General features: G+C 42.3%; 1 protein-coding gene across 3 annotated transcripts in view; it reads left to right on the top strand.

Moving 5' to 3' along the window:
• NAV2 (neuron navigator 2) overlaps positions 1-13,684 on the top strand; it is a 245,798-nt gene that overhangs the window by 70,601 nt on the left and 161,513 nt on the right. For all 3 annotated transcript variants that reach the window (XM_074148517.1, XM_074148516.1, XM_074148515.1), the window contains exon 3: positions 3,644-3,696. In XM_074148517.1, the coding sequence (XP_074004618.1) occupies positions 3,644-3,696 (53 nt within the window). The remainder of the gene's footprint in view (positions 1-3,643; positions 3,697-13,684) is intronic.

Here is a 13,684-nt window from a genome sequence, read left to right as displayed (position 1 = left end):
TTGCAATTACTCCAGATAACTCTTCCGGTTCAAATTCATACTGTGACTTATCTCAGTATAGCTTTTGTCTGCTGTCGTGGAAATTGTACTATTACATTTGCAGGGGAGGGTTACAGGTTTATATTTCAAACCAGAACCTTGGGATCAAGCCTAGCAGTACTCTCTAGTGATAACTCCTACCGTATTTTGGATGGGACGTTACACAGAGGTTCATTTTACTAATATTTGAGTGGCTGTTCAGTTAAAAGCTGCAGGTGACAATTCCTACACAAATTCTGTTGAACAGTATTCATACATTTGGGAATAGTAATCTCACGTGCAAGGGTATGCCTAAAGTACTGAACAATGCAGAATAGCTGCTAAGGTTGTAACAGAAGGCTTAATTCATTATTATGAAGTGCATGGACTTATTTTTTGTATGGATAGTTTAACTGTCCATGCATAGCCAATTTTGTTCTGTATGATGCTTATTGAAACACTTTTGATTTGTTCTGATTGTAATTTTTCATGCACTTGATGGAATGTCATTTGCTGAAGATTTTTTTTCACCAGGAATACATACCTGTACCTATATAAATGGAACACTGACAGCTGACTGACCGATAGATCTAAAGTATTCTTTGCAACTTTTAATGCTAGAGGTTCCTTTCACTTGTGTTTTCATGTAATTTCGGCTTGCAGTTTCATAATATGAGTCCTTATAAAATACATAAACCCAAATACTCTTTTAGGTACGATTTCCAAGCTTTGATTCAGATCCAGGTAATGGCAGCACAATGTCACTCATTGCTGCTGTCATTGCAGAGCACAGCTGGTTTCCTCTGTCTGCCATAGTGCACTCCTCAGGCTGTGTATAAATGAGAACGTTTGTAAACACTTAAAAGCATTTGAACCATATTCACTGTATTCACAGTGAAGAAAAAAAAAAAAAGGGTGATGGGGGGACGTCTTCGGACTTGCAGTCAGTTTGGGAAAAATCCTCTGCATTTCACGTTTCTGTGGTTGTGAATTTGCATCTGGCTCAAGGCTGAGATAGAACTGAAAGCCTTTATGATTGCTAACTGTGCTAGTATTCCTACATGGCAAATAGAAACAGTAGCTGTGAGTTGCCCATTGACCTCGGCCACAAAGCTGTGCTTTTGCAGCTGTGAATTGGACATAATTCCAAGATCCAAGATCTGGTGACTTGTGCTATGAACTGCATCACCACGCTGCCAGTGGGCACAGCACGCTGTTATCTCTTTCACTACTATCTCTTGCTTTCCATTCATCTCTACAAGAAAGGCAACTTAATACGTACCTGTGGCAAGCACTGTTCTTGGGAGCAGGGTGGAAAGGTCAAGGATAGTGTCCAGCTTATGGCCAAGGAATGGCCATCAACACAATCGCCTGGTGAATTAGGCAGATTGTTGCAAAGTGCCAAATATCCCTGTGGGCCACTTTGATGCATCTCCCCAGCCTGGTTGAAGTGCTGAGGTCTTGCCCTGCTGGTTTCAAAAGAGCTGTATGAGTTAATGTTCAACCCGGCTGCGGGTTTGCCCCACTGCCAGCTTTTCTGGTTGCTCTCTGTTCCATCTGCTTTTCGTAGTACTTGCACCAGGAGGGCGGAGATGATAATTGCATTAATCTAGTGAAAGGAGTAACCAAGAGCGATAGGTGAGCTGGGAGTGGATTAGAAGGAGAAAAGGTAGCACATAAACCTGCCCAGGGGAAGGTGATTGCCCAGGGGTAAGCAGAAATAGCACCCGATGGATCAGGTCGATTGGAGCAGAAACTTCGGTTCTTGTTACTCTTCTGATTCCCACCGGCTACTTCTGGTCATCTGCATCCTAAATCGCCTGTGGCAGAGAAGGCCAAGAGCACAGAAGGAAGTGGTGAGTAGCTGGGGAATGAGGAATGATGATCAGAAGAGTACAAGGATGGCTGATGTCATCTTGCAAGCTGATAGAAAGGTATGAGGACAAAAGGAATGATTTCTATGTGAGAATGGTAATGTAACCACAGCGTAAAAAAAAGGAAGGGGATAAAGAGGTAACATCCCAAATAGTTGGTGTGTTGGATGTAAGTTTTTCCTGACAGAAGAATTTAAGGTGGCTTACATCTTCATTTGCCATGAATTTTTCCATGTTATAGAATAGTATTTCTTAGTTTATAGGGTTTATGAGGTTAATCTTTAGTGCACAGTGAGAGCTAAGTTTGTACTCCAAGCACGTGAATGTGTAGCAATATGCACAAAGCATAGGAGTCTTGAGTAAATATTTTGCTTCTACATTTGCATAGTATTAAAAACCCAGAAAAAGTCAAATAAGAATCTTGGAAACAAGTTACTAACAGTTTAGGCACTTTCAAGTAGGTGAGTCTAGGTAGTTTGCATACAGGAGCTTAAAAAGAGCCAGGTAATAAGCTTTATTGTTTTTCTAACTTTAGTTTTAAATGCATCATGTAACGTTTTGCAAGTTCTAGAGGACAAGGGGAAAAACTACTCTTTTTTTTTTTAAGAAAAATTAACAGATATTTGATCATATAGAAATGGTCTTTTCTGAGATCACACCTCTGAAAAGAAATGTATGCTCTCTTTGTGTAGAGGCTGGTAGACCACTCTGGGGAACAGCACAGTGGATTTAGCTGCAATCTTTTTCATATTAGCATCAATTCTTAAATGAGTTGCTGTGGTATGAAAGCATACTGGGACTCCTCGATGTGTAAAAAGGGGAACGCTAGAAAAGGGTCAAGTTATGTTACTTCTTTGACATTGTCATGACTGCTACTGGAATATTGCGTGCCAAATTTGATATGCCTAACTGAAGAACGACATGAGATGGAGCTCCGGCCGATGTCCTGAGAATACGGGACTGGTAGAAAATACAGCTTTTAATATAAGTATTGATGGGAGGCGAATCGGTTTGATTCATCAAACAGGATTGTGAGCGCCTACCTTTATTACAGTGAAAAAACGGGGGGAAACCGAACTTTGGTTATAACTGGTTCTTCAGTGTGGCACGCACAAGGCTTTTCGGGATCCAAGACTGAAATGTGAAACTGAGCAAACTGAGGCTGTAAAGCAGACATTTAACCACCTCAACAACTTAATAATTTCATTTGGGACTTTAAAGATATAGTTTCAATCTTTTTCTGCAAGTTGTGTTGCATGTAAGCAATGGACAAGAAGCTTGAAAAGTAGTCTTGTGGAATGTACTTTGAAAAAATCTTAAAAAATTAAAAAACATTAGTTATTGATCATCAATTTCCCATCTAGATTTAAAATCTATATTCACTCTACAAGCAAATCAATATGGATCTGGAAACATCCATCCGTACATAGCATTCACTTTTCTACCCAGTAGTGATTCAGTTTCCTGAGTTTAAATCTATTTTGTAGTTTAAAGGAGTTACCCGTCACTGGACAAGATGTTGTCAGACCAGTTGTTTTCTGCCCCCAGCTGTCTCTGGAGGCCTGACCCACTAGAAAACTCCAGCTGCTTTTTTTTTTTTTGATGGGTCTCAGCGTTTCACACATTCGCTTTGACTGGACAACTACAATCTGAAACGCCTTTATTTAGCTAGCAGCAAGTGCTCTGGAAATAGTTGGAATAAACATCCTTGGTACAGTTTTTTGCTTTATCTCCTCTTCTTTGCTTTTCAGCAAATGAAAAGATTGAAGACATCAATGGCTGCCCCAAAAATAGATCTCAAATGGTAAGTAGTAAAGTGGTCTGTTGTTTGTGTGTACGTGGTTGTGTGTCAAGTGAGGGTGTGTAACTTCAATGTCTGAGACTTTTAAGAACAATTTTTAACTAGTTTTTCACAGTAGTGAGAGCGAAGGTATAATCTGAAGAACATTAATATTACAGATCTTGCCTCATTGTACTCCACGGTAGTTGAATTAGGCCTTATCATTTATCACATACTTATAATCGATATTATTCTTACACTGGTATTTTATAATATCACATAGTTAAACAGGAATGTACGAAAATAAAATCTTGTTCCTTTATACAGACAGTAGTATTGAAAAAGCAGAATTAGGTATGTGTTTTAAAGTTGGATTAAGAGTTCCTATGTCCTTTGAAAAGAAACGAAATAAATGAGCAAGCACACTAAATGAAAAAAATTCAAATTGCAAACTTCAAGATGTTTTATGTATGCAACTTGGTTTTGACTGATAAGTTTTAATTTGTAGACTGTTGTTTTGTATCTTGCTTGCATATGATATTTAAAACTGAAAAACCAGAAATGAGTGCAGTAAAATTAAAAGCATATAGCAGACATACTCTGATGGTACTATAAGCATTGGCGAAGCTAAAATTATAGGCAGAACTTAAAAATCAGTTTCTTATTTATTATTTATTTCTTTAAAATGCATCCTAGGAAAGGATTGTTTAAAATTTATGGTATTTTAAAGAAAGTTATTTCCTTATGAATCTTGAGAAAAACCTAATTTTGCAATATAAATTCTAAAATCTCCCCTTTGCTCTGCAAATGCTCACTTTGGGGTACATGAATATGTGTTCTGTGTGTGAAGTTATTTTAAAGTTTTTCATTTTTATGACTCTGTTCCCAACTGCCTCTACCTCCCCCACTGCAACTCGAGCACAATCGCTCATGTAGTAAAATGAACGGTTGAAGATACAATGACAGTTTGCCATCTGAAGTCAGAAACCACACTGCGTTCTGCTATTCTGTTTAGGCTTTTTGTTTTTTCTTGGAAGTTACCGATCTTGCTTAAACCCGTGGAGCAAGCACTCTGTAATAAGCAAGCCGTCTAGAAGATTTATCATTGCTGCTTTGTATTACTTTGAAGAGGTCGGTTGCTATTCTTGCTGTAGCCACAGCAGCTGTTTGGAGTACGAGTATTTGAGGAAATTTTGACAATTACTGTAATTTAATGTTCCACAAGTGTATCCTAAGAACTGAATTTCATTCGGGACTGGAGTCTATAACAAATTCCAGGACATTGTAGCTATAAGTCACTGTAAGTCATTATTCTCAATGAAGGAGCAGTGGTGTTCCGTTGGATAGTCGAACGCACGCTGTAGGTTGCTTACAGAAATCAGATCTGGTTATAATCAGAGGCATGTGGAGGGCATGTACTGGGTCAGGACTTGTGAAGAGTGCTAGGAAGAAGCATTTGCTCTGCGATGACTCCTCTGAGGCTCTGATGTTATTCTGGTTGCTCATTCAGGAGGGTGGATTGAGTGGGATTGTCCGCCCACTCATGAGACCTAGTGCATCAGTCATAGCTAGGCATCCCAAGTGGTTTTCCTCACATGAGAAAAACAAGGATTATGCTTATGGCTTGCTTTTGTTAAGTGTGCGTGCTTATAGAGCTCTTCATCATCTTGCAATAAGGATACTAAGGCAAGAACATATGTATCTTCATCGAGGTGGTGTTCACACAATTGCTTGCAGTGTTTATGGAGACAACCCTTCTCCAGGTCTCCTGTGTTTTAGGAAAATGCATACAGAGGCCTACAGAGGGTGGAATCAAGGACGGGTAGACTGGAAGGAATACAGAGAAACTGTCAGAGTGGCCAGGAACCAGATTAGGCAAGCTAAGGCCTGGATAGAATTAAATCTGGCCGGAGACATCAACGACAAAAAGAAAAACTTCTGTAAGCATGTCAGAGAGAAAGGCAATACTAGGGAAGGTGTGGGCCCTCTCCAGAAGGATACAGGAGACCTGGTCACCCAGGATATGGAGAAGGCTGAGGTACTGAATGACTTTTTCAGCTCGGTCCTCACCATCGAGGGCTCTGACCACACCACCCAAGTTGCAGAAGATCAGGTTCGATACCATCTAAGGAACCTGGAGGTACATAAGTCCGTGGGACCTGGTGAAATGCATCCAGAGGTCCTGAGGGAGCTGGTGGATGAAGTTGCTAAGACGCTTTCCATTATATTTGAGAAGTCATGGCAGTCTTCCTGACTTTTCGCTGACTGGAAAAGGGGAAACATAACCTCCATTTTCAAAAAGGGGGAAAAGGGAAGACCTGGGGAACTACAGGCTGGTCAGTCTCACCTCTGTGCCTGGCAAGATCATGGAGCAGATCCTACTGGAATCTCTGTGAAGGCACGTGGAAAATAAGGAGGTGACTGGTGACAACCAACACAGCTTCACCAAGGGCAAGTCATGCTTGACAAATCTGGTGGCCTTCTACAATGGTGCTACAGCATTGATAGATAAGGGGAGAGCAACAGATGTCATCTACCTGGACTTATACAAAGCAATTGACACTGTCCTGTATGACATCCTGGTCTCTAAATTGGAAAGGCATGGATTTGATGGACGGACCACTCGGTGGATAAGGAACTGGGTAGATGGCCTCACTCAAAGGGTTGTGGTCAACAGCTCAATGTCCAGGTGGAAACCAGCGACGAGCGGTGTTCCCCAGGGGTCAGTAGTGGGACCATCTTTGTCAGAGATAAGGTCAGTGGGATTGCGTGCACCCTCAGCAAGTTTGCTGATGACACCAAGTGGTGCGGTCGACACGCTGGAGGGAAGGGATGCCATCCAGATGGACCTAGACAGGCTTGAGAGGTGGGCCCATGTGAACCTCATGAAGTTCAACCAGGCCAAGTGCAAGGTCCTGCACCTGGGTCACAGCAATCCCAGGCACGAATACAGGTTGGGCACAGAATGGACTGAGAGCAGCCCTGAGGAGAAGGACTTGGGGGTGTTGGTGGATGAGAAGCTCAACATGAGCCAGCAGTGTGCACTCACAGCCCAGAAAGCCAACTGCATTCTGGACTGCATCAAAAGAAGTGTGCCCAGAAGGTATGGGGAGATGATTCTACCCCTCTACTCTGCTCTGGTGAGACTCCACCTGGAGTACTGTGTCCAACTTTGGAGCCCTCAGCACAGGAAGGACACGGACCTGTTGGAGCGAGTCCAGCAGAGGGCCACAAAGATGATCAGAGGGCTGGAGCAGCTCTCCTGTGAGGACAGGCTGAGAAAGTTGGTGTTGTTCAGCCTGGAGAAGAGAAGGCCTGGGAAGAGTGGGTATACCTTACAGCAGCCTTCCAGTACCGAAAGGGGACTACAGGAAAGATGGGGAGGGACTCTTTATGAGGGAGTGGAGGGATAGGATGAGGGGCTATGGTTTTAAATTGGAAGAGGGGAGATTTAGCTGAGATACTAGGAAGAAATTCTTTACTATGAGGGTGGTGAGGCACTGGAACAGGTTGCCCAGGGAAGCTGTGGATGCCCCATCCCTGGAGGGCCAGGCTGGATGGGGCTTTGAGCAACCTGGTCGAGTGGGAGGTGTCCCTGCCCATGGCAGGGGGTTGGAACTAGATTATCTTTAAGGTCGCTCCCAACCCAAACCATTCTGTGATTCATATGTTACAGTGTTTTGGTGGTTTTTGTTTGTTTGTTTTTTAAGATACATCAGTCTTCGTCCTTTGCTTTTTAATGCACTTTCCTTTTAACTATACCTTACAAGCATCCTCCAGAGCGTGGGAACTGGTGTTTGTGGCTGACACTTTGGGTTTAGAGGGGTGGGAGAAGCAAGACTACCCAGTCAGTTCGAACACTTAACCAGCTGATGTCTAGTCTTATTTTTTCAAATGAATCTTTTGGTTACAGGTGTCCATATCAATATTGTAGTGTCTGTAAGGTGGCCATCACAGATGAGTAGATTGGGGGGGCGGGGGGAAAGAGGGGGAAAAAAAGGCACCGTAAATGAAGATTTAGCCTTGCTTATAAATAGAAATACAGCAGAGCTTAGATGGAAGCCTTCTGCCATCATCTTTCCCCCTGTGGGCAGTTATCTTGTTTGTAGATTCACCATGCCATGAGCAGAGACACGTGAGCTGAGTTGTGAAGAGCCAGTTCGTGTTCAGCCAGAGCAAACATGTGTCCTCCAAGCCCGTTGAAAGGGGTTGTGAAAGCAAGTATATTTGCTTCCATGTGGCACAGTCCTAAGCCAGTAAAGCCCGCCAAACCTTAGAGAGCTCAACATGGAGCCAGATCAGGTCTTTTTGTATTGCTATTCCCGTTGCTACAGTGTTGGAGAGCATCGTACAAATTTGCCCAGATTGAGCATTAGAGACAGCTTGTGTCTGTCAGGCTCAAAGCCAGTGCTAATAAGCCTTGTCAAATTAAGTTTAGTACTGCAGAACCATTTGGGACCATCCGTGCTTATCAACTTAGTCCTAAAGCCAGAAATGACATGACAAGGACCCCCACTGGCTCCATGAAAAATCACTTAGGTGGGAACCTATCCCCCCTCGTCATCTTGTGTCTGGGTTTTTCTGCTGTGGGGGAGTATCCCTGTCTTCCTTTGCTCCAGATAAGAATTGGCTGGCTTTTATATAGTCTGTTATAGACTATTCTATATCTTGTCCTCTGCATAAGTACTGTTTCAGGGTGGGGTTTTTTCCAAACCTCTACATTTTAGTACTGTAGACATTCCTCTAAACAAAAGCCTCTAATTGTGATGATTAGTTCCAGCTGGCAGGCAGAAAATTCTGTGGTTAATAGAGGAAGTAATTGTATGGAGCATGGGCTCTGGGACCAAGAAGATTTGGAGACTGCCACCATAAACTGCATTTAGGTTTTTAGGATGAAGCACAAGAAAATATTGACATGTTTCTTGAGAAGAGGGCAAAGGAGGGTGAAACAAGATTGTTTTCCTCTCCTGCACGCTCCTGAAAAGAAGACTGAGCTCAATAAACCTGGGTAGGGCTATCTCTGCTGATATTGTTTGGTTATAGAAAAACAGGGAACTTCTTTCTGTCTTTCTATTTGCTTCCTGGTTAGAGCTCAACATTTGGTGTCCTGCAGAATCTGGACTGTACAGGAAGTACTGTTGACTCCATTCCCTTCTAGGTTGTGTAGATGATTCTTACTGATGTGGGTGACTTTGCAAGTGCTGAATGTTACCTGTTGTAAAAGGGCCCATATCACTTACATTTGTAAAATGATGAAGTAAACAAACCAAAAATTAGAGTCCTTAAGTGAGTTGTTGTATGTTATATATCAAGTTCTGACTGTAATGGCAGCCTGTAGAAATCTTGTTCTATCGGGGTTGTGTTCTGTCTGTGAGGAAATATGGTGTGTAAAATAGTGACAGTTTTTGAAGGAAGTTTCACAGCAACGTTTTAGCACCGTATGACAACTGAGCCTTTGATTATCTTGTATATTAGTGTATCCTTTTTGCATAGCATGGCAAGGAGAGAGAGGGAGGGAGGTCGTTGCGTTACCTATTACATGCAAGTGATAAATCATAATGGATGAGATAATGGGAAAGATTAGATTATATAAGAAAAAGGCAAAGGACAAGATGTTTGAAAGGTCGGAGCATTAAAGTGGAGAACGAGGCAAAGGAGAGAGAAGATCCAAATCAGCCAGAATAGCAGTGACCGGGGAGAGAGCTGAGTAAAGAAAGTTAATTTTTAAAATATGGACTTGAAGACAAAGAAGAGAGGAGATACTTGCCAGTGAAGGGATGTTTTGGCAGACACAGGCAACAGTTGAAACGCAGCTGAAGATGGGACTGGAAGAAGGGGTAGAAGAAGTAGCAGCAAGGTATCTTCTAGGAGAAGTAGAGGGGGTTTGCCACCTTGAACATGAAGGTAAGAAATGCTGAATGTGGCAGTGAAAAGCAATAAGGCAGATCTCTATATTTAAGAAAGAAGTATGAGAAAAGACTACTGAGAAAATAAAATTTATTTTTTCCGAGGTTCAATGTTTAAAAAAAAAAATATAAATCATAGATTCTGATACTGTACAAAGAACTGAGATGTTAGGTGTGAAGGTCTGAGAAGTCTGATAGCGTGTTACCCGTGCTACTGAAGCCTGAAGGAGTGGAGCGGTAGCAAAGTTGTCAGTGCTGAAAGGGAAGAGGCTGGGGAATCTGTAGGTGGGAAAAACAGACTCTCATCTTCTCATGCTAAGCCTGGGGAAGTTGTGGGACACTCAAGACAAGAATTTGAAGCACCAGAAGAGGGAATATAGGCTGGACCAACACCACAGTTCTCTCCTATAAATAGAGTAGGAAATAGCTGGGGTTCTCATGTGGGTTTATGGTTGGGTTTTATTATTTTTAAGGGCAGTCGCTTTTTGCGTATAAGAATCTGTGTTATCAAATAGCAAAGAGGAGGTATTATTATTTTTTTGTGTGTGCTGACCAGAAATTTTTCAAGAATCATCTTTCTGATGCAGGTGTATCAAGCTGTACTAGTAAAATAATACTGTTCAGTCTTTCTACTGGCAAATGTAAAGAATCATGTAGTGCAACATGGGGCAGAGCCCAAGTTTCTTCCCTAGGACTTCATGAAAGTCAAGCTGAAGGCCGTGCTTTCAATATGGTGACTTCATTTGCAAGAAAACCTTACTCCAGTGATGGCAATTTGACTATTATTTCAATATTTGACTGATTTCTTGCATTCTGAAAATGAGCTGTTCTGTAGTGTATGTGACATCCAAAGTCAAAGAACAGTTTGTATGGAAATTCTCCAGGCTGGCAGGGCCCCTGGTTTTGAAGCGAGCAGCACTGGGAGTTTTAATTCAGTTGTTAGAGCCAGGTGTCCACGTCCCTCCACGGTGACCCTTGCCAGCTTCATCCCCTGCTCTGTGGATCTTTTTTTATTAGAGAAATGAGGATGAGATGTTGAAATCTTCATTACTGTTTGTGTGTATGGCATAGGCTGTGCATGTTTCTGTGTTATTATCTCAATTCTTTGAGAAAAAGAAATGCGAATGCTGGTGTGATGTGGCCCTTACTTAAAGGGTATAGTTGGGTACACATCAATGAGTAGGTTGGCAGGAATAAGATCAGCTGAAACCATCTGCATCGCCCAAACAGCCATGTGGGTGTAATATACGCTAAATGGGTGAGCTGATGTGTTTAGTACAAATAACTAAAAATGACTGCTGTAAAAAATAAAGAAAAAAAATTTAAATATTCTTAGTTGCTTGTATTTTTCTCATGGAAAATAATTCTATCTTTGCCCTTGAAGAGCAGGCATCCACTTTAGCCGTGTTCCTCTAAAGATACTGAGCTTTTTTATACACCCAGTGTTGTCTCAACGTTGCCATAGCTAGCAGCAATAAATCTGCAAGGCTGTTCCTCCAGCCCCTCTGGGTTGGTGGGGCTTGAAGTCTGGTCGATCGGCTGCCCGTTCCCCAGAGCCAAGGAAGACTCTGCTGCTGGGGCATGTGCTGCTAATTCAAGGGAGCAGCTCCGCCAGGGAGATCAAAAGCATCACAAGCTTTTTTTTTTTTTTTTTTTCCTCCCCTCTGCAAATTCCTGGCGTAGGATTTTTGGAAACGTATCCCTGTGGTTAAATATAGCCGTACGTTTTCAAGTAATCCTACTCTGAGGTTGTTCTGAGCAATGTAGTAAAGGGAACTTTTCTGTCTTCTGCTTAGCTTTCCCCCTGCTCTGCTTGGAGAGTTTGTGTTTTACTGTCAGTGTATGTTTAGGAATTTAATCTCTTTTAATGTTACTATAGTAACAAATGGGCATCTTTTGGCCCTAGCCCGTGGTACGTTTCTTTGCAGCTGAAGGGTAGCTGGAGGGGAGGATGTTACCCGGAGCTGTCCCAGACTGGCCAGTGGCAGACACCAGCTTAGCTCCTTCAACGGCCCGTGGAGGCACTCAGCCAAGTACTGAGTTTAGGAATGTTTATTTTCTCTAAGCTTCCTGTGTTTCTGTTGATCATGTACAAAGCTGTGTTGTCACATAGACAAGAATGATTTACTGCAGAGGTGGTCTGCCAGGTTACGTGTACTTAGATGTCCTTCTTCCTCCCTTTATAATGACTTTTATATTGCTCCTAGATAAATTCCTTTCACTGTCCCTATTTTTTCTTTTTCCCCAGAGATCCAGACTGTTGTTATGCTATTGTGCATACCATTTCTTTATTGTTGTCATTGAGACAGGCCCGGTAGGATCATAGGTCATAGGATCTACAACTCCCTGAAAGGAGGGTGTAGAGAGGTGGGTGTTGGCCTCTTCTCCCAAGGGAATAATGACAGGACCAGAGGAAATGGTCTGAAGTTGGGGCAGGGGAGGATTAGATTAGATATTAGGAAGAATGACTTTCCTGAGAGGGTGGTCAGGCACTGGAACAGCCTGCCCAGGGAGGTGGTGGAGTCGCCATCCCTGGAGGTATTTAAGAAATGTGTAGACGTGGCACTTCAGGGCATGCTCCAGTGCCCCAGATTGTGGGGGTCTTTTGTGTGTGTGTGGTTGGACTGGGTGATCTCAGAGGTCTTTTCCAACCATGCAGATTCTGTGACTGTGATAGGTTTCTGTGTTCCAGAGCTTGCAGTCTAAATAAAACTACAAGCCACCCTCTCATCCCCACCATCACCCTGCATAGAAGATAACATGACAAATAGAGCTAGACTGGATTGGGAAAGGCCAATATACATATCCCTATGCCATAAGGCATGATAAAGTGTCACTAAACAGATAGTTGTTTAATTTCTGGAGAGAAAGGCTTCCAGATTTCTTCTGCGTGCAGAGATGGGAGATAAGGCAGTACGTGCATGCTGTTCTGTCCATTGAGTGGACATATGTGGTATCTTTGGAGACATTGCTGATGACAGTCTGTCATTTCCATAAGGGATCATCTTTGTGGTCTCCGATGGTGTGCTCCAGTCTTTGCCCTCTACAGTGATGCAAGAACTTGGTTCTGGCTCTGGAAAGGTGTGAGATTTGATAAAGAGCAACAGAGGAAAGGTCATTCTTATGGAAAAACTGGAAGATGTGAGCTTAACTCTGAAGACAGAAATAGATTCTATTTGATCATGTATTTCACTGTTAAACTGAATTACCACATTTTGAATTCTTTTTTCAGGGTATGTGATACTAAGCTCTTCACTCTTGAATGCCTGAAACAGACCATAGCTTTTACAAAGCATTATACAGCCCAGAGAAATAAACTTTTTTCTTATGTGTCGTGTTGTAAATCTTTGATTTCCAGCCATTGCTTATACAGTCTATCTGTGTGATAATGGTTATTTTAATTAGTCTGTGAAGGTAATGCATATGCGGAAAATGTTATTCTTTTAATGTAGGATTACTTTTATATATTTAAACAGTACTAGTGCGCTTGTCCTAAGCGATTCTGCAGGAGAATTTCAGTAGGAAGTGTTACCCAGGACCCAGGTGTAAGGAAGGAGGGGGGCACATATGTGTTGGTGTTCCTCCAGCCACCAGAATAAATCAGTTGGGAACAGGTGAAGCTGTGACCCTCAGGCCTCCAGACAGAAGTATGTGCGTCGGCCAGGATGGAGGGGACATGCTGCGCCTGGGAACGGGCTGCGGCCATAGCTCCCTTCCCATGGATCGTTTTTAGAAAGGAACAACTGTCAGTGACTGTACTGCAAGAGCTCCTTCACCATGGGATGAGCATTACTGCTTCTTTAGTTGTGTGTATTTGAATAGATAAAACCAGATCATTTGCTGGTGTGCTGGCATCCCACTCACTATAATATCTGTAATTTACTTGCATTACTTAAAATTACTTTTCGGTTGGCAGACTCTTATTTCTATAATTAATCATTTAATAGAGTGCAGCAGTATTAATGCAGAGCATTTTTCTGCGGTAAAAGCTCTCTTTGTGATAAAATGTCCTGTGTAGCTCTTTCCACAAGAGTTTTGTTAAATTCTGGATTCCTGCTGCAAGTTCAAGTTAATGATACACAGAGCCTTCAACGCTTGAGCTAGTA

Source organism: Numenius arquata, chromosome 6 (genome assembly GCF_964106895.1).
Source record: "Numenius arquata chromosome 6, bNumArq3.hap1.1, whole genome shotgun sequence".
In the NCBI taxonomy this organism is placed as follows: Eukaryota; Metazoa; Chordata; class Aves; order Charadriiformes; family Scolopacidae; genus Numenius; species Numenius arquata.
Note: the sequence above shows the minus strand (reverse complement) of the source record. Positions and strands in the feature narration are given on the sequence as shown.